Genomic DNA, 20740 nt, shown 5'->3' with positions numbered 1-20740 from the left:
AGTCTTCCCAATCTCTTTTCTTGCAAAAGTGCGTATTTTTCTTCTTCTTTCTCCAAAAATGTCTGGAGCCCTTTCGGGAACGATCCAGAACCAACCGCGGAAAAAAGAATCTGAAGATGGCCCCCAGGAGTGGGAGCTTCCGCAGGAAGCGTGCTGACGTCACCGGAAATACACCAAAGGTGGGACGTCGACGCCCACCTGGGCTACGAAAAAAACCAAAAGAAAAGACTACGAATCCGGACCCAACCACAAGACCGCGGAATAATGCACAGCATAGTGAATCCAGAAAGATTCACGCTGCAAAACTGATTGATCTTGTTGCTCCCTGACTTATCTCGCCAGATCAGGCCAGCTACATCCCAAACCACTCCACTTCCCACAACCTCGGGACGCTTTTTGTCCTTTTGCACTAATTGAAACCTGAGGAAAAGGCTGTAGCTGTCTTTTTTGACACCACTAAAGGTTTGAACTTTCTAGAGTGGTAATTTTTTTCACGTTCATTGTAGGATCGGGATACCCAATCCTTTTTTTGTGATTGATCCGGCTACTTTACACCATAGCTCTGACTCTGATCCATGTAAATAGTCTATTGTTGGTCCCCATTCCAATCGGCAGAGGAACTCATCAGGGATGCTCCATATCGCTTTTGCTTTATGCCTTGGCGAATGAGCTGATGACCTCGGCCGTTAGACAATTACATGAGCGTAGGGACCTGGCTTTTTCGCAAATTCAATATAGTGATCTCTCTATATGCAGATGGCATTACCCTTTGAGTAAGCCCGGAGGAGAATCTTGATCCCATCATACGAGAATTCTCTTTGTTCCGGGTGGTAGCCATCAATCGGACAATCCTACATTTCCCCCCTCACCCGCCACTAAACTTTGTCTGCTTTTGCTGCCTTTACAATGGGTAACCAACTCTCTCAAATACCTGGGGTTCCGAGCCAGTGCTAGCCAACGCAATGTTTTACTTGAGAATTATGGAGCAGTGATTCATCTATTGGAGGAAAAGATCCACTGCTGCATTAAATTACCCCTTTCATTGATGGGACGCATCACCATAATAAAAATGGTCAAACTTCCGCTGCTACTCTAACTTTTCTAAAGCATACTTATTCTTCCCCCTCGCCACTTTCACCATATCCTCCACACCCTTATGGTGCAATTTGCTTGGCTGGGGGGTGTGGGCTCGAGGGGAGTCCTCGACTCTGCTGGGAAATACTAACCTTACTGTATGATAGGGAGGCTTTGCAGCCCTTAATTTTGAACTTTACTTCCTCTGTGCTCAGGCCTCCTTTGTCTACTATTGCCTGCAACCTCCCCCCTACCAGGCGCACTATGATCCTAAAAATGGCCAGGTGTACCCTACCCCACTCCCAGCTCTTAATGGCCAGACCTCAAGCCACTATGCTGCGAAATTGACACAGTAGCATGTAGGCAACAGGCTAGGATCAGCCTCTAGGATAAACTTGGCTTGAAGGTACTATATTCTCCTGCGCAGAAGGTCTTGCAGTTCCTACTCCCTTGTATATTGCAGGAGGGACTGGCTGTCCAACGAGTAAGGCAATGGGGTATAGCTGAGATGAATGGTTTATTTCCCTATGGGCAATTCTGCAAATGCCTCACACCTGAAGCTATTGTACCACTACACTCGATAGATCTCTTTACTTTTTTCCTATCAGACCATTGCTTCAAGAATACTATCCTGATTTCCCAGCATGACCCCAGAGTGGAATACCTTTAGCCTCCTTCTTACAGCGTCTTCCTTGAGGCAATTCCAATCTCGCCTCTATGCTTCAAAGCCATAATGACAAGATTGCCTGCATATAAAAGGCAGGTGATATGAGAGCCCTTCATTTTAAGGGCTAAAACTATTTGTCACTGCTAAAATTATGGGTACATCAGCAAAGAAATTGTTTTAAATAAAAGTGAATCCAACACACACCCCTCCCTCAGTTCATTCTTAATTGATATTTTATGTTACAATGTTCCTTGTGGATCTACGTCTACTCGTGCCCAGTTCTCTCTCTGTGTAATTGTTTGGAAGGATGATTAAAAGTAGACCATTAAGGATTTTGTAGTTTGATTAGGTTTCCCTGAACTGTTTTTGATGTACCAAATCAAATGCAGAGCGAAAGTCCACGAAACACCACAGTAAAGTACCTCTGAGCTCTGTGGACTTTCATGCGAATAGCCACAAAATAAAACCGGATTCAACAATAGAATGCCAGCTTTAAAACCTGCCTGTTCAATGAGGACTATATTTTTGGTTTCCGTCCATTCTTTCAGTAGTGCCGAGTAGGGGGCAGTCACCTCATTTTTCTTGAAAATGGGTTTCATATTAGCCCCATTCCACCTTTTAAGGAATATTCCAGTTTGTTATATTCTTTGAAATACCAAATGATACAGCCTTGTCCACCAGTTGACATTTGTATTAATTATAATAGCTGGTAGATTGTCAGGACTGGCTCCTCTCATTCGTTTTAGAGACATTATGGTCTTCTTTATAGCCACTGGGGAAAACAGGCCAGCAATTGCTTTTCTATTTAAAAGTTTCATCAGCACAGCAGTTAGAATATATTCCCTCCACATAAGATACCCATGTGTCTCCTCCAAACACCATATCGTCCCTAACTTCTTACCAATTCCACATTGTACAAGATTTCAGAATGCTTTAACATTCTTAGAAGCTATTACATTAGGCATTTTTTCAACATTGATCATGAAATAATTTTTCTTTTTATTACTACACTTTTGCAGTCTTTTTGCTCTATGGAGGAGGGTTTTTATGTCACTGTTGTATCTACGCGGAATACTTCCCTGCCATTTCCTTATTTTGCTTTTTAACCATCTACATTCTTTATCAAGTCATATTTTTCTTCCTCTTTTCTACATTATTTTCCATATCTCAACTTTTATCACTTTTAATTCATCCTTTAAACATACGACTGCATGTATGATTATTTCATTGTGCCAATTTATTAAATCAGCTTGTACTTCATACTCCAGAATTATATTAAGTTGTTGCTGAATGTTCACCAACAATGACAAGTGCTTCCTTGTAGTACAGTGCTTGGGGAAGTCTATTTGTAAAGGGAGAACCTTTTCTCTCACACAATGAACCCCTGTATTTATTGCTAAATGTAGGGAATGTTGATGACATTTTTCCATCTTCAGGACTTTAAAGTACTCAAAACTCAGTTAAAAAAACAAGCATGCAGAAAACCAATCTATTGGGCAGCATTGCATACCATTTATAAACGTTTTTCTAGCTGGTTTATCAGAAAGACACAATCATTTATGCTAAATAAGCTATTTGTGGACACCACATTTAACAATGTGGCCCCCCAAGACGTTAGTGGATGAACAAAAGAATTTGCAGGACTAATATTATATGCTGTAATATTTCCTTAAATAATGGATCGCTTTTACATGGAGTTAGCCTATAGTTAAAATCGCCCAACAATAAGCTCAAATACAATATATATGTGGAAAAAATCCTATCAAGATCTACCATAAAAATGACCAATTGAGCTTCATAATCATGTAAATTTGTTGCATGTATATAAACATCAATAACAATTATGGATTCAGTGTAAGAATCAGTGCTATACAGTTGTGCTAGGCAAGCTAAAATCCATCTACTCTAAGCCTTTATCGCAGACGCTTTACAGGCAACCTTGGTAGATATCAAAATCAACAAGCACCCAGAGGGTTGACGTGAGCTGCTTTTTTATAGCACTTATATTAAATCAATCAAAGGAGGGGAGGTCTTCCACAGCAGAATCTCTTGGAAAGATAGAATCCCATACAAATTACTCATGGAGTTAAAACTTCTTAAATTCAACAATTGTCTTAGGATGTATATGTTCAAGGAAAGTATTGGAATTCTGTGAGAAGTGACAATGGCCTAATCTATGTCACTCAAGTTGCCAAACTCCTCTTCTCTTTTAACAATGGAGGTCAAACACGCATATTGGTCCCAATCTGTATAAATCTGTTTACCTCTGCCATAATCTTCTCAGGGAATTGTGACTTTCATGGATCCTTCGCTTCCACAAGCTATCAGTCTTACACTTTGCATTTTTTAAAGCTTCCTGGTAAAATAGGTTTGGTTTTTCCCCAATCCTGCATGGTATTGAAGACAATCTTTACAGGTGGGTTCTCAATTTCTTTCTCCAAAATGAAATTGATACCTTAATATAATCACTCTTACTCTGCCTTTTGCTCACCTTCTTGCATTAACTCCTAGAACTATAACATCTTACAGGCATATGCATCAAAGTAAATACCGGGAGCAAATGGGCAGATTCTCAGAATCTGCCCCTTTGCTCCCGGTATTTTTGCATTTGAGATGCATCATCCCAAATGCAAAAATCGCAATTTAAGGAATCTCTAAATTGAGATTCCTTAAATTGCGATTGCATTTAAGGAATCCCAAATTGAGATTCCTTAACCTCATGCGCGCTAGCGGAATTCCGCTCCTGCGCTGAGATTTTTCAAATCGCACTTTGCGTGACGAGCTGGGCTCGTCATCAGCGTGCGAGGAGGCTACGCCATGACGAGCCCAGATCGTCATCAGCCTCGAAGGGGTTAAATACAATGCATGAAAGTCAAAAAAATAGCGAATTCACTAATAGGGGGAGCAAATTACTATGAAGTTGGACTTCACGGTAATTTGCTAAAACTTTGAAAAAAGCACTTTTGTGCAGTTTTCAAAGTTTCATGTTGCGCACACACATGCCCTTAGGGCATGTGTGTGTGCAACATATGTGCATAGATCAATTTCAGAGGTGCAACAGGGTGTCATTTTGACACCCTTGCACCCTTGATATTGCATGAGCAATTTGCGAGTATCTACTGGTACTCGCAAATTGCTCATGCAATCTCCAATACATTCCTATGGGCCTGTAGGCCCATAGGAATGAATGGGACAGCATTCCTTAATTGCGACTAGCAATTTGCGAGTAGCAATTAAGAAATGTTTAGGAATCACTATTTTAATAGCGATTCCTACATGCATAGGCTTTTGCTATTCCTAAATAGCGATTCCTTAAAAATCGCTATTTAGGAATAGCAAAAGGCTACGTTGATGCATCTGCCAGTTAGTCTCTAAAACCAATGCCTATAACATAAGAACGTTTTGGCTACTAATTGAAGAATCACAGCAAACCTCTATATACACTGAATGACAATTTAAAAAAGATACAACTATATAAACGTTTCATTATTTTTTGAAGCATTTATATTCCAAATGTTCCCCAACGAATCAGGGCATTTAATTAGGAATGTGAGGAAACCAATACTGAAAATCCCACTGGAATGTATGACTCAAGTAAGAGCTGTATATTGTACCATTTTTAGGGCTTGACCTACGTCACCACTTCGTCAGAAGTGGGGCGGAGCTCCGAGCCGTCTTGTTACGGGGCTCAGAATAGTGAAGTAAAAATTCCTCACTGCGCGAGATTTTTCCGTAGTTTATTTTGGCATCTGCATGGTAATTGGTCCTCGCAGTGCTGTGTTTCTAGTAGCCTTCACGCAATAGGCCATATGGATTTCAGTTTGTGCACTTCCTGCATATTCTGTGCGGTTACGCGCAGGGGAGTGCAATAAATTGTCAATTACGAGCTGTCAGGGTGCCACGGTAATTGAACCCAGATGTTCGGGGCACGTTCACCAGTCTGCAGTGAGTTTGGTGGGCGCGTGTTCGTCTGCATCCTTTCATGTGTAAGTGTTGGCCTTTGAACAGCTGGCTTGGTCGTTCGCCGACAATGAGACACACAGTCTTCATTACCCCACAAAGTATGTAAGTGCGTTTGTATTGGAGACAGTAACGTCCAGGTACGAAACGGAATTCTTTTCTCTGGCTTACGAACAGTCCCACATTTTGCCGCATTCTCCTCATCTCATCAAAAGGGCTCATGTCTTGTTCAGCAACAAAACCAAACCTCCGAGAGCAGGAATGTGTTTCTGCATGGAGGGTCCGAGCAGCCGAGTTGCAACAGTTGTGCTTGTGTGTCTAACCTTGGGCCTCATGACAAGTAGGTTGATTTTAGGTGCAGGGATACACAGGCACTGCTCACAGACACTGTTGACACACACTGACACTGCTCACACACACAGGCACTTCTCACACACACAGGCACTTCTCACACACAGGCACTGTTCACACACAGGCACTGTTCACACACAGGCACTGTTCACACACAGGCACTGTTCACACACAGGCACTGTTCACGCACACAGGCACTGTTCACGCACACAGGCACTGTTCACGCACACAGGCACTTCTCACACACACAGGCACTTCTCACACACACAGGCACTGTTCACACACACAGGCACTGTTCACACATAGGCACTGTTCACACACACAGGCACTGTTCACACACACAGGCACTACATACACACACCGGCACTGCGCACACACACAGGCGCACTGATCACACACAGGCACACTGATCACACACAGGCACTGTCCACACACAGGCACTGTTCACACACAGGCACTGTTCACACACTGGCACTGTTCACACACAGGCACTGTTCACGCACACAGACACTGTTCACGCACACAGACACTGATCACACACACAGGCCCTTCACACACACAAAGGGACTTCTCACACACACAGGCACTGTTCACACACAGGCACTGTTCACACACAGGCGGCTCACAGACACCGGCACTGCGCGCACAAATAGGCACTGTTCACACACACAGGCACTACATACACACACCGGCACTGCACACACACACCGGCACTGCGCACACACACAGACACTGCTCACACACACAGACACTGCTCACACACACAGACACTGTTCACACACACAGGCACTACATACACATACAGGCTGCTCACACACACCGGCACTGCGCGCACACATAGGCACTGGTCACACAGACTGCAGTGTGTGAGTGTGCAGGGTAAACAGTGTGAGTGTGCAGGGTGAACAGTGTGTAGTGAGTGCAGAGTGAGTGCGAGAGTTACTGTGAGTGCAGAGTGAGTGCGAGAGTTACTGTGAGTGCAGAGTGAGTGCGAGAGTTACTGTGAGTGCAGAGTGAGTGCGAGAGTGACAGTGAGTGCAGAGTGAGTGCAGAGTGACAGTGAGTGCAGAGTGACAGTGACAGTAGAGTGAGTGAAGAGTGACAGTGAGTGCAGAATGAGTGCAGGGACAGTGAGTGCAAAATGAGTGCAGAGTGACAGTGAGTGCAGAGTGAGTGCGAGAGTGACAGAAAGTTCAAAGTGCGCGTAGAGTGACAGTGAGTGCAGAGTGACAGTGAGTGCAGTATGACAGTGAGTGCAGACTGAGTGCAGAGTGACAGTGAGTGCAGAATGAGTGCAGAGTTACAATGAGTGCAGAGTGAGTGTGTGCAGAGATAGTGTGTGCAGAGTGAGTGTGAGAGCAACAGTGAGTACAGAGTGAGTGCGAGTGACAGTGAGTGCAAAGTGAGTGCAGAATGATAGTGAGTGCAGAATGACAGTGAGTGCAGAGTGACAGTAAGTGCAGAGTGAGTGCAAGTGACAGTGAGTGCAGAGTGAGTGCAGAGTGACAGTGAATGCAGAGTGAGTGCAGAGTGACAGTGAGTGCAGAGTGAGTGCAGAGTGACAGTGGGTGCAGACTGAATGCAGAGTGACAGTGAGTGCAGAGTGACAGTGAGTGAAGAGTGAGTGCAGAGACAGTGAGTGCAGAGTGACAGTGAGTGCAGAGTGAGTGCGAGAGTGACAGTGAGTGTAAAGTGAGTGTAGAGTGACAGTGAGTGCAAAGTGAGTGCAGAGTGACAGTGAGTGCAGAGTGAGTGCGAGAGTGACAGCTAGTGCAGAGTGAGTGTAGAGTGACAGTGAGTGCAGAGTGAGTGTAAAGTGACAGTGAGTGCAGAGTGACTGCAGAGACAGTGTGTAAGGGTGCAGGGTGCGCATTGTGTGAGTGTGCAGAATGAGTGTGCAGGATAAACAGTGTGTGACTATGCAGGGTGACATTGGGAGTGTGCGGGTGAGCAGTCTGTGAATGTGTAGGGGCAGTGTGTGAGTGTGCAGAAAACACCACACACACATAGACCACACACACATACCACACACACACACCATACACAAACAACACACACACATACACCACACAGACATAACACACACACAAACCACACACACCTCACTCTCTCAACACCACACAATCGTCACCACTCACCACAACACACTCACCACCACACACTCACCCCCACAGACTCACCACCACACACTTACCACCACACACTCACTCACCACTACACACAAAACAACACACACAACAACACACCCCCAGCCGTCAATGAATGCTTTCACCAGGCACAAACACCAACAACCATCAATGTACGCTTTCACCAAAAACAAACCCGTCCATGCATCAGTGCTGCTAAACACCCACGCACACAACAAACAATGTCAGTGCAACTTTCACCAAACACACACACACACACCAACAGCTGACAGTGCACCAGCCACTCTTTCAATTGGCACAATCATCAACATCTGTCAGTGCACCCTTTCACCAACCACACGCATTACCATCCAGCTCTGTACGCTTGACAGCCACACTCAGTAACAGCTCTTACTGCACGCTACCACCAGTCATACACACCTCAAGCCACCACTACACGCTTCCACCAAACACACACACCAACAGCCATCACTGCACAATTCCTACAGGCATACACATCCACCACCCATCAATGCACACACCAATTGATAACGCATCCACCAATTAATATTGTACCTATCGCACTATGCTGCACTTTACCGTTTAAAGATAATGAATTAAAGTGCAGCATGCCACCATTGATAACATTCCAATCCAACACACATATCTCCAACACACACCACATGCTTCCACTCCAAAACACATGCCTAAAACACATTGCTATTTACAATGCCATTATCTCTAACTCAAACAAACCCGAGCCCTAATGCATTCCTAATGCTTGTTTAGGTTGGTGTTGGCCAAGTCCTTTTGATTTTGCTGAAATTATATTTATAATGTACTTACTTATGGGAGTTTTCAGCTAGGCCTCCTAATCAGGCTCTCCACCACTGCAGCATACATCCTGGGGCGATGAGTTAGCGTACTTCAGCCGCTGGCTAAATTTGGTGTGATTGAGGGCATTCTTCCCTTTCACAAGAGTACATGCACACACAAAATAGTTATTTTTTTAAGCACCAGGCACTACCATGGCATTGTGTGCTTTTAGAGAACCTTTTTTTTTTGCTTTCAGCCAATACTTTTCTTTAGATTGCAGAGGGCCCAGCGGCTTCCCAAACAAACTTTTGCAAAAGCCATGACAAAACAAACAAGCACTTACAAAGCCATGATGCCGGTGGTCAATGCCGGACCTGTTGGCTTTGCCGATGCTGGTTTTTAAATGGAATAAAATCATCTATTGAGTTGATCCAGCACTTCGAAGATATGTAACCGCCTCTTTTTACCAAATGGATACTTTGACGAGCAAGCAAGTCAGAAGAGAGGCAAAGTGTGCGTTTAATAGACATAGATAACAATGCTGAGTAGGTGCATGCTACATCAGATGATATTAACAGACTCAGATTAGCAATACCAGTTATCAGAAAAATTGAATAGTTTTCCACCGAGAAAGAGGACAACATAAAAATGACTGTCAATTTAACTCACTTGTTGCCAAAAAATGTCCAAGGCCAGCAACCAGTGATCCCAATGATCCATAAAGGATTGATTCCCGTGCACAAGGAGTGTTCTGGATATCTAGGAATCCTAGCAGCTTAAAGGACTGTAAAACAAAACAAAGATTCAAGGCACATTTAGTACGGACAGGGATGCCAAACCTTGTGAAAACTTCAGTTTGAAACAGGTTGGAGTCACGAAAATCTAGAGTTGAAAAATACTTTGAACAGTCTTTTTTTTTGTTTGTTAATCAAATACGCAAGTAATGTTTTAAAGTCCGCATATATGACGCCACTAATTGAATACGTTCTTATATTTCTATTACTGACTCATTACAAAAAGAAAAAAAGGAAAGCACCAACATATAAGTAAATACAAAGCCATGTCATTATTTGGGAGGTGGAAGGGAGGGGCAAATAAAAGAAACAACAAGCATTGGAAATGCAATAGGTCTCGCATTAGAAAAGTTTGAGCTATTGGTGTTGTGGAAATGTAATTATTTTCTGAGTTATGTTTATGTTTTTCCAATAATAAAAGTATTCATTTTGTTATTTGAAATGGCAATAGTTATAAAAGTAGCAAATGTGAAACCTATAGCATTAGTCAAGGTACATGTTTAGTTTTTCCCTGTCTTACATGTATTGATCTGACAATTCCCAATGGCGTAGAATTTTTCTAAATAATGAATACTGACATCATATTTGTTGTAATTTATAATGGTACTAGATTTAACGTTTGTAATTTATCACTTGACTATCGACGGCAGAAAGGGGCGTCGAAAGATGGGAGGGGGAGTTGGTATCCTTGGTTTGCTTGCGCTGGACGGTAGGGGTCAGACATGGTGCGATTGGGGGTTGGTACTTGGCAGTCGAGGTGCGGGGGTGGGGGATATGCGGGCAGCTGCAGTGCTCGTGGCAGCTTGAATGGTGGTGCAGTCTGAGAAGAAAGGGCTGCTGATACAGGTTGTGAGGTGGAGCATAGCGTTGTAATATAGAACGTTACGTCCATTAAGGGGCTCCCGATGGCTCTGGGGATGGTGCAGTGCAAGGCGAGCAAGAGGTGGGCGAGGTAAAGGGGAGTGGGGGGGATTGTGGCACCAACGCAGTGCTCTCTTGCGCAGGACGTGGGGGGGTTGGCAGGCATTAAGGGGGGAGAGAAAATAAATGATTAAATAAAGTTTTCCGTGTAGCAGAACAGGCGGGTTTCAGGCAGTGCTGAGATGGGGTGGGCGGAGATCGGAATTAATTGAGGAGATGGACGGGGCAGCGGGGGCGACTCTAGGAGAGACAAAGGGCTGCATCTGGAGGGGGGGGCGTGTGGTGTGTCCATTGGTGGTTGGTTGGAGTTGCAGTGCAGCGTTGGGAGGGGCAGTCCTAAGGGAGCAAGTTGGAGGGAGGCAAAAGGCGCCACGTGGGCACCAACACAGGGCAGCCAAGGAGGAAATGCACAACTCGCTGTGAAGTGTGTCAATGGTTTCATTGTACTGAACCACTGCTCCCTTATGTGGTGGGAAGAAACAAAATGAAATGTGAATGACACTTTAACATGCCATAGGATGACGATGCTGGCGAAAAGCATATATCATGCGTTGGAAAATTGTTGAAGCTTGTGAGAAATCTAAAGCCATCTGTAGACGAGACCTAAAATAGCCTTTGTGGACAGAGATGATTTTAACAACTTTCTTTTTATATTGCGACTCCCTGTCCTCTTGAAGGTCTTAGAGAAACAAGCGTGCCCATCGAATCCAAGAAATACTCCTTATGAAAACCTTCGGAATAACCTGTAATCTGAGATCATAACAGTTTTCAGTAAAGAGATGTGGGAGTACATGTTTTTTTATTGCATGGCTCGGCTTTGGGCTGGCCTTAGGATCAAGTAAAAACAAGTAACGCTGGTGGCAATGAAGCAGGGGGCGGGGCAGCGGAACCCTTTGATGTAGCTCACGGCCTGGCGGCCGCAAAAGTGCAAGCAATTAGGGGGGAGGAGAAGTGAGGCACAGATGGCTGGCTTTCATGTGCACGCGATTTTTAGGTCAATGCGCTTGCGCATTGAGCCTTGCTTTTCACGGGCACAGCATGAAATGGCCCGATGGTTCAGCTCTCGTTAAGCCCCAATATCTCTCGCAAGCTCAATGCGCAAGCGCATTGACAGGCGAGACCTAAAAAGCAACTGTCTCCTTGCCCTCTCCGATGGCACTGCAGTCACCAGCACCATTGACCTCCTTAAACTAACCGAAAGGACAAAGAAAGCAGCAAGTCCAGACTGACAAAGAGGAACGAAAAGAAGAAGTGCAACTTCTCCGTTGGCTTCAGAATAGTTTTTTTTTTTCAAAAAAAGTAAATAGCTCCCAAGCCAAAAAGTGGAGAGGGTTAATCAGCCTTTTAATAGCAATTAATTACATAGGATTCAAATGAGAAAATAACGAATAAAAGGAAAAAACATGTTATACATAACTAAACAGAACTCACATGAGGCAATAATTAATTACTGCCAATAAATGCTCATTCCTTTAATAGCTCTCTTACCTTATCCACTGTGAACCCCAATACAAACCTGCGATCTTATCCACACCCAACCCCTCCATCAACTCATGCGTCCAACATTCACCCTCGCAGTTACTTCTACTCACTCACTTTCGCAACTCTCCCCCCTTCACTCACTCAATTGTAAAATAAAATAAAACAGGACAACGTGCCATTTTCTGTTGATTAAACAAAAACATGATACTACCGATGAGGATGAGGAATCTAGTGCCAGCAAAGGAATGACTGTTTCAGTAGGAGTAATGCTTAGTGGTGCCATGTTATTTAGTCTAAGCAGTATTGAATGACAGCAGCCTTCTGCCAAAGGCATTTTCCCCGGGGGGTTTCACCGTTTATTCATCTGTACGACAAGAGTGTAGGTGCAATGTTGTGCAGGATGTGCCTGTCATAGAGGGAGCCCCACTGTCATCATTTATGGCATACTGGAGCTGATGCTGAGGGGAAGCAGTTTCAGACAATTGAACACTGCAGGGAGAAGGACACAGAGTCAATAGTCCCCGGAGGGGTTAAGGGCTGGCAGGCACAATAACTGGAATCAGGTAACTTGCACAAAGCCCCCAGAGGCATATTTCGGAATTAAGCGGGACACCTCTCAGGTTTATCCTGGCAAATGTCACAGGTTCCTGAGACTGTAAATGTCTTTGGATGAACTAACCTTGCCTCCACAGTAACAGTGCTGGGTGAGGGATGAACCCTGGGGTAGATTAGTGCCCAGCGGAACTGGCGGAATTCTACAGTAGCAGAATTAGGGGACTGGATTATTACACTTGAATGCCTGATAAAATCAGAGGACAGTCAGGAGGGAACTGCAAAACATTATGGATGAGTATGGTGTAGGACATAAGATGACGAGTGATCTTTGTTTCAAGAATAAACACTATAACATGATAAAGAAAATTAAAAGAGGACGTCAGGGCATTGACACATACTCACACATTTCCAACAGATGTCAAAAAGCAAGCAGGGGAGAGAAACATGCAAACAATAACAATGTTTGGAAATTGGGTTACAGCAAAAATATTTTAAAATGTGCACAGCATCAAGTGAAAAAAAAAAACCGATTAAATCTGGCTCACCATAACGAGTGGGCAAGTGGATTTGCCGAGCCTGATCACAGTTCCGATTTAATGAGAATGCTGCCATAATTTGCCACCTCACTCCATGGCACTAAATTGGACCGGTAGATTTCTTTTACTGAAACAATTAAGATTTCTGAACCATATAGTCACTTGTGGCACGTAAATATTGTGTTCAATTCTACACCCATGGCTTAATACAGTTCCTCAATTTAATAAAGTAAAGTACTAATAAAGAAAAGTACTAACTGGACATTCACATTTTTGAGTGATATCAGCTGAGGTATATTGTATTCTGAATTAAGCCCCTTTATCGCCTGGAGTAAGCCTGGACTGTTAGCAGTCTCTAAGTAAGAACCTCGTATACTTAAAGGAATTCTAGTGACTATTCTATTTGAAGTACACATGCATGATGCCCTGGGGAAACTAGTGGTAAATTATTTTACCCCAAAAAATAATATTTAGTAACCTTTAAATACCAAGGTATACAAAGAACGTCGTCACATTGCCAAACTGGCTTGTAGGGAAATTCAGAGATTAAATAACAGACTGGTGGCTCTAACAGGTCGGTAGGCTTGGGCAGAGATAATTATTGTATTGTATTGTAATTGCATTTATAGAGCGCTTACTACCCCTGATGAGGCGTCGAAGTGCTTTTTTGGCGAGTAGCACGCTACTCCGGGACCCATAGAGGATTAGTGTTGAATTAGTATAGTGAAACATGCAAGTACATTTTAAGTGGTGGATAGGTTAGTCAGTTATTTGTATTTGGAATGATAGCAGAAGGATAGAGGAGGACAAAGGTTTGTATTTATATAGCGCTTGTTGACGCACACTATTCAGGAAGCCTACAAAGGATTAGTGGTGAATTTATATGGTGAAATATGAAGTAATTTCAGTGGTGGATATTAGTCAGTTACTTGGAGTGAGAAGGATAGCGGAGGGGTAAAAGGGGAAGAAAGATTTGCATTTCATGTAGCACTTGTTACCCCTGATGGGTGTTGAATCGCTTTTCTGGCGAGTAGCACGCCACTCCGGAACCCATAAAGGATTACTGTTGAAAATGAGTATAGTAAAAAATGAAGTAATTTGAGTAGTGGATGTTATTCAGTTATTTGGGTAGTATATTAGTATAGTTTTTGAGAAGTGAACATGTTAGTCTGTTAATTTCAATTGAAAAAGATAGTGGAGGGATAAAAGAGTGAAAGATTTTTATTTTAAGGTCTTAGCAATAGGAGGAGGCTTTTGGATGAGTAAAAATGAGTTTTGGAGGGGAGGACTCAGAGGAAAGAGATTAGAAAGGTTTGTTTTAGGGGATTAGTATAGTAAAAGAGGTGTCAGATGATGAAAGGAGGGGTAGAGTAGGAGAGAGACTAGAAAGGGTTATTTCGGCAATCATAGTAGCGGTATGGGGTTTGGGATAAACGAGAGGGTGGATGTAGAGGATATATTGATAGATGTATAGGATGAGAGATAGGGTAGTGCATTGGAAGGAGTAGTAGAAGAAGTTTGAGATGAGTCAGAAGGATGGGCTAGAAGATATATTGAGCGAAGTATAGGCTGAGAAATAGGGTAGTGCATTGGAAATGCTAAATTAGAAGAAAGTGATAAATATATAGATCCATAATTACATTGAAAGTATATAGATACATAAAGGATGTAAGTATATGTAGATTAAAGATATTGATAGAGGCACAGGATGAGAAATAGGGTAGTGCATTGGATATGCTTTTTCAGGAGAAAAGTAACAGACACACAGATCCAAGTACATGGAAGGTACATAGATGCACAATTGAAGTACGTACATGTAGACCAAAGATGATTTTTATTTATTTATTACTATTATTATTTTTTCTCTCAACAACATAATTGTTTTACATGTTTATACAAAGTAATACACAAAGATAGGTACATATCTATAGTGGAAAAAAATGCTTGTATACAGAGGGATATGTTGTAAATTTCTGTTTGTGTATGGTGCTTATGTGGGGAAGAGCCAAATCTTGAGTAGTTTTCTGAAGATAAGGTGGTTGTCGGTGGACCTTATGTTGGGGGGTAAGAGTTCCATAGTTTGGCTGCTTGGACAGAGAAGGATGTGCCACCCATGGTTTTTTCTTGTATGGTGGGATTTTGAGGCGAGATGCTCCTTTAGAGCGGAGGTTCCTTTGTTGAATGTGTTTGGTGATTTTATTCCTGATGAAGAGCGGTCCCATTCCATGTATTGCTTTGTGGGTGATACAAAGCAGCTTGAACGTGGATCTTCTGGGAACCGGTAACCAATGCAGGGCTTTCAAGGCAGGGGAGATGAGGTCTCGCGGTTTGATATGCAAGAGTAGTCTGGCAGCAGAGTTCTGAATCCGTTGTAGTCTTTTCATGGTCGTTAAAGCTGATCCGTGGAAGAGGCTATTGGCATAATCGAGTTTGGACAGAACAAGGGAGATGGTAGCTTGGACCTAGTGTAGAAATCCCAAATGAGGGAAAATTTGTTGCAGCGTTTTTATAGTAGCAAAGCTTGATCTTGCTTGTTTATCCACTTGGGCATTCATCGACAGCTTGGAGTACATGGTTATTCTGAGGTTTCTTACTTCCTTCGATACTTTAGGCAGTGATCCCAGTTGATCAGGCCATGCGGCAAGCGGGTTGTAATGTTTCCAATTGCCACACGTGAGTATTTCAGTTTTTGAAGCATTCAATTTGAGATGGCTCCAGGTCATCCACTGATCCATGGCTCTGAAACAGATGAAAATTAGTGATTTTCCAATGTCTTTGGGGCATTCCAGTTGAAGAATTATTTGCGTGTCATCTGCATAGTTATAGCACGTGAGGTGAAATTTATTGATCAGTACTGGTAATGACTTCATGTAGATGTTGAAAAGCATGGGCGAGATGATACAACCTTGAGGGACCCCTGATTTTGTGGAGTATGGTTTGGACGAGAAAGGTGGGGTATGGATGACTTAGTTCCGTTTCGAATGTAGGACGCTATCCAGTCTAAAGCAGTTCCCTCTATGCCGGCTTTATAGAGTCTTTGTTTCAGAGTGTCATGGTCAACCGTGTTAAAGGCAGCTGAGAGATCCAAGAGGAATAGCGCAGCAACCCCGTTGCGGTCAACTGTATTCTTTATGTCATCCCAGATGGCAAGGAGGGCCTCTTCCCGGACGGAATCCTGTTTGGAAGTCTGAAAGTATGTCATTCTCTTCAATGAATTGTGACATCTGGGCGAACGCTGCTCTTTCTATCAGTTTGCCCAGGAAAGGCCCATTTGTAATGGGTCTGTAGTTGTCAGGGTTCAGCGGGTCCAAGGTTGTTTTCTTCCGTAAAGGGCGTATGTATGACTTTTTGAGTTCTTCTGGAAATATTCCAGTCGTTAAGGAATCGTTGATGATTCTTCTTACTGGAGTGGCAGCAGAGGTTGTTAAAAGAATGATCTTGAAGGTTTGTGGCGGACAGGGGTCAGAAGGGCTGCCGGCAGGCCTGCTTGCTTTGACCAGGTCCATCAATTCATTGTCTGAGATACGTTGGAAGGAACGGAGAGGCTTGATTAGAGCATTCTTGGATTGTTGTTTTGTACAAGGGTTAGTGCTGGTGCTTTGTTTCTGTTTTAAGTACGATTCCAATGTGTCTGCTTTGTCCGTGTAATGATTTGCCAGTTTGTCTGTGAAATCTTGAGTAACAGGATGAGTTCCTTCTAGGCAATTTGGTTTGTGAAATTCATTGAGTATTTTATAGAATTCTTTATTTGCACATTTAGCGTTTTGAATTCTGTTTGAATAGTACCCATTCTTAGCTTTTTTGATAGCCGACTTGTAAAATCTGTTAATTTTCTGTAGGTGAAGTTTGTCTTGTTTGGAGTTCCTTGTAACACACAAAACGTGATCAGAATGGTGCCCCAGGTTTTCACTCTACCTCTGCAAGCCAATACATTTTGGAAAAGGATTAGGTCTTACAAAGTGAACACTTACAACTGGAGCACTCAACAGAATTACTGCTTCCATAAAGCATCAGACCTCTGATGGTACAGATCTGGCAGGACTGTAACCTAGAAGAAATAACACTGGGGTCGATATCCACAGGCAGTATGCTTAATATCTCTTTCTCGTCACGGCAGATATTACTGAAAATTAGGCAGTTTTTCAGTACAAAAAGGCTCCATTTTGATTGGCTCCTATTCGGTCAATTCTACCCTGAAGCTTCGCAGCTAGTATCTGAGATAGGCATCATTAAAGTATCAACCCATATATAACTGCTGACTGTGAAGATCAGATTTCGAATAAAAGATAGAATTTTCCACCTAGCTCATAGAATATGCCTGCACTGGGAGACATGCTGTTGTAAAATAAAGTTTTAGAATCATTCACTTCCCTGTGCAGAAGTTTGAATATGTAAAATGGTTCTTATCTCAGCTACCACAAGCTCTAAAAAAAAATGGGTCCTCGAAAACAATGGTTTCAGTCTTTTTGTATAATGTTTTTAAAATGTGACAAATTTTGTAAAGTTCATGCCAGCTTTGGCAACATTTTTAAAAAGTAGCCTACATGTTCTACCTGATTTACACGCCTGAGAAAGTGCCTCCTTTTGCCTGGTCAGTCCCTTTTTTTATGAAATGATAAGAATGTTAATTGTCACCTGTGGACTAAAACGTTTATTCTGCCATTCAGTAGGCTGACAAAGAAAACATGGCTTCAGGCCTACACGTGTAGCCTGATTCCTGCAACTTTTAAACTTACATGCAGACCTGTCAAAATTGAACTTTTTTTGACAGGAGGGAAACCCTACTTTTAAATATTAGGGAAGTCACTTCTAAGACAGCCTTGTAGCCCTCAGGGTAGGTTGCCTGGTATTTAAAAGTGGAACAGGTTCAGATTTAATGTTTGCAAGCTCCCACAGGGACCAACCTCCAACAGCTATTTTTCACATTGAGGGCTGTAGCTGGCTCTATGAGGAAAAAGGTAAACAACAGTTATTATGTTCAGTCTGTATATTTGGTATAGAATGTGCTACAGAGAAGGTTCACCTACTGGTTTCAATATTTATTAGAAATCCAGTTCAATTGTTAAGTAGGATTTTGATAAATATACAGGAGAAGTAACTTTTAAAAAGCTAGAATTTCAATAGCTGAAAGCACTGCAGACTAATTCACATTGGCTTGACTGTCGGAGCCTGTCAGTGCTCCGTTTTTGAGGTGTGAAATACTGTACTAAGAGCAGAGACAATGGCTTGGTCCTAGCAGGATAGTCAAGGGGAGGATTATGGTCCATCTTCACCCAGCTTAGCAGTATCCAGGAAGTATCCAGGAATGTCGCTAACTTAAAAGGAACTGGGAGGAGACTGTAATTTTATAGTTCAGCGAAGCCTAGAGGAGAGGGGTCATTTGCCACAAAACACGCTTCAGCCTCCTGGCTTTAGTTTCAGTTGCGAAGGGAACTGGCCCCAGAACCAGTTTACAGTGTGTGTGTGGGAGGGGACTGCTTAATTTAAGAACACAACAATAATATTCTAGTAATAGACTGGCTGACAAGCATGTGATACAGGCTTCAAAATATACGCCAAGTAGACTGGGGGGGGGGTGAAGGGATGTCTAAGTTCATTTACATTTTCTGCTTGTTAAGTTTAGTAAATTGTCCTTCAGAAAAATGAAGATGACTTTCTCATAAATGTTCACTAGTCCACGGCCAGTAATACTTACTATCTACTACATATTGGCAATCTGATGAACATGTATTACATGCAATGTATTGAGAAGCAATATACTTTTGCCAAAAAAACTAAATATATATTAAAAAAAAAGTGGAAGGGGACCGTTTGTTCCCTTAAATGCACCCCTCAGTGTGCCACAAGCTCTCTTCAAGGGCAAAAGGATTTACCATGTTGTATTTAGTGCACTGTGGGATAGTTTCCAGTGAAAAGGATGTGCCGCAAATAGGGGACGTTTTGTCCTTGGGAACCTTTTGCCCATTGGTCAGGGATTGTCCAGGAGTTATTCCTACCCAGTGGCTAGTAAACTTAACAAAAGCAGCACCTTAGCCCCAGCGCCTCAGAACACTTTCTGGACCTGTGGTACAACACAGTCTGTAACTTTTGAGGTCCGTTGCCTGACCTCCTGTTTAGTTAGAAAGACATAAGCTGCAAGAGGCCTTTTTCCTGAAGTGGCCAATGGACCAGTTCCAAAAGTAACTAGTCTGGACCTTGCTGGTGGCCTCTGTTGGAATGTGTCTTGGACCCTAAGTGCTGTCCCCGAGTTCATTGAAGCCTCAGAAGTGGCTAAGAGGAACCAACCCAGAACGTCTAAAAGGTTTGGACTTTACTTAGAAAAAGTTGGGACTTTCAAGACCTCAAGAGCTTCAGCGGGATCTCGCAGCAAAGGTGACCAATTATAGAAAGATTTCACAGGATATAGCTGCAGCCTGCACCACAGGAAGAGTCTGAGCTCAATCAAGGAGAGTAAGTCTGAAGGTAGAAATATGGACTGGGCAAAGGTGTGAAAAAAATCCAGCCTATGAGAGGTCATTGGCAGTTGTGAAAGTTGACTATTCCTGTCAAAACTGATGGCTTTAGCTGGACTTTGTCCAACAGCTCTCTGGCTTGGACTTCCATAAAAAAAAAAGACTACAACAGAACGAAAAAATTATCACCAGGAACGACCTGCGTAGTGTATCTGATTTAAGCTCCATCTCGATCGGCCTGAAATTGCGCCTAGGTCCCATGTCAACCACAAACAGTGATTTTTGGTTGGAGCTTTACTATGTCTTTGTGCTTTCTTACTTAAACCTTCGAAATTTCAAAATCTCTGGTCCTCCTTTTTAGGTCTCGGTAATATCCGGTCTGCCGAAGGCAGACCAGATGTCCGAGAATTATTGTCAGTAAGAGGGCTGCTTTATCCCTCCCTCTTTTTGGCTCGTCCTCCATTGGCTGGCTTCCTAAACGGAGGCCAGCCATTGGAGGAGAGAGCTGTCCCTCGGAATAGGCTCCGTCTTTTTCGGATTTGGGGGCGTAGATTTTGCTGTTCTTTAGACAGTGACGTCGTCTGTCACTCAGGACAGCAAAACCACGCCCCGAATCTGAAAACTTCAGAAGCTGGCGGGCGCCATTTTTTCTCATCGCCCTGCGCTCTCCCTCCTCCCGTTCCGAGCTCCAGACGTCATTACAAAATGGGGGGGGGCTGGGGGGGGGGTTTGAAGAAAATTCTTATGAGATAACTGCAGGGTCTCTGTTGCGTTTGCACCCTTCCCAGGATGCCGAGCAGCCAAGAGGAGAGGTGGATTGTTGACACATTAAGTGAACGCATTAAACAGACAACGCGTGGCGAAAGGGACACCCTACAAGCAATAGGAACTAGTACAGCCGAGGTTCCCTTGCCTTCTCTAACTTCTGCGCCTGCTGCTGGGAGATAAGGTGCCCGCCTTCGTCGTTATCGTCTGGGTTAGGGCGGGCGGTGCAGTGGGCGGGCCG

The 20740-nt window shown here is 43.3% G+C and overlaps 1 protein-coding gene across 1 annotated transcript in view; it reads right to left on the bottom strand.

Moving 5' to 3' along the window:
- Positions 1 to 20740, bottom strand: part of COX20 (cytochrome c oxidase assembly factor COX20) — a 236150-nt gene that overhangs the window by 155398 nt on the left and 60012 nt on the right. Inside the window, exon 2 of the mRNA XM_086927344.1 lies at positions 9664 to 9778. Within this exon, the coding sequence (XP_086783470.1) occupies positions 9664 to 9778 (115 nt within the window). The remainder of the gene's footprint in view (positions 1 to 9663; positions 9779 to 20740) is intronic.

This window comes from Lissotriton vulgaris, chromosome 6 (genome assembly GCF_964263255.1).
Source record: "Lissotriton vulgaris chromosome 6, aLisVul1.2, whole genome shotgun sequence".
In the NCBI taxonomy this organism is placed as follows: domain Eukaryota; kingdom Metazoa; phylum Chordata; class Amphibia; order Caudata; family Salamandridae; genus Lissotriton; species Lissotriton vulgaris.
The sequence above is the reverse complement of the archived record's forward strand: the minus strand, read 5'-3'. Positions and strand labels throughout refer to the sequence as shown.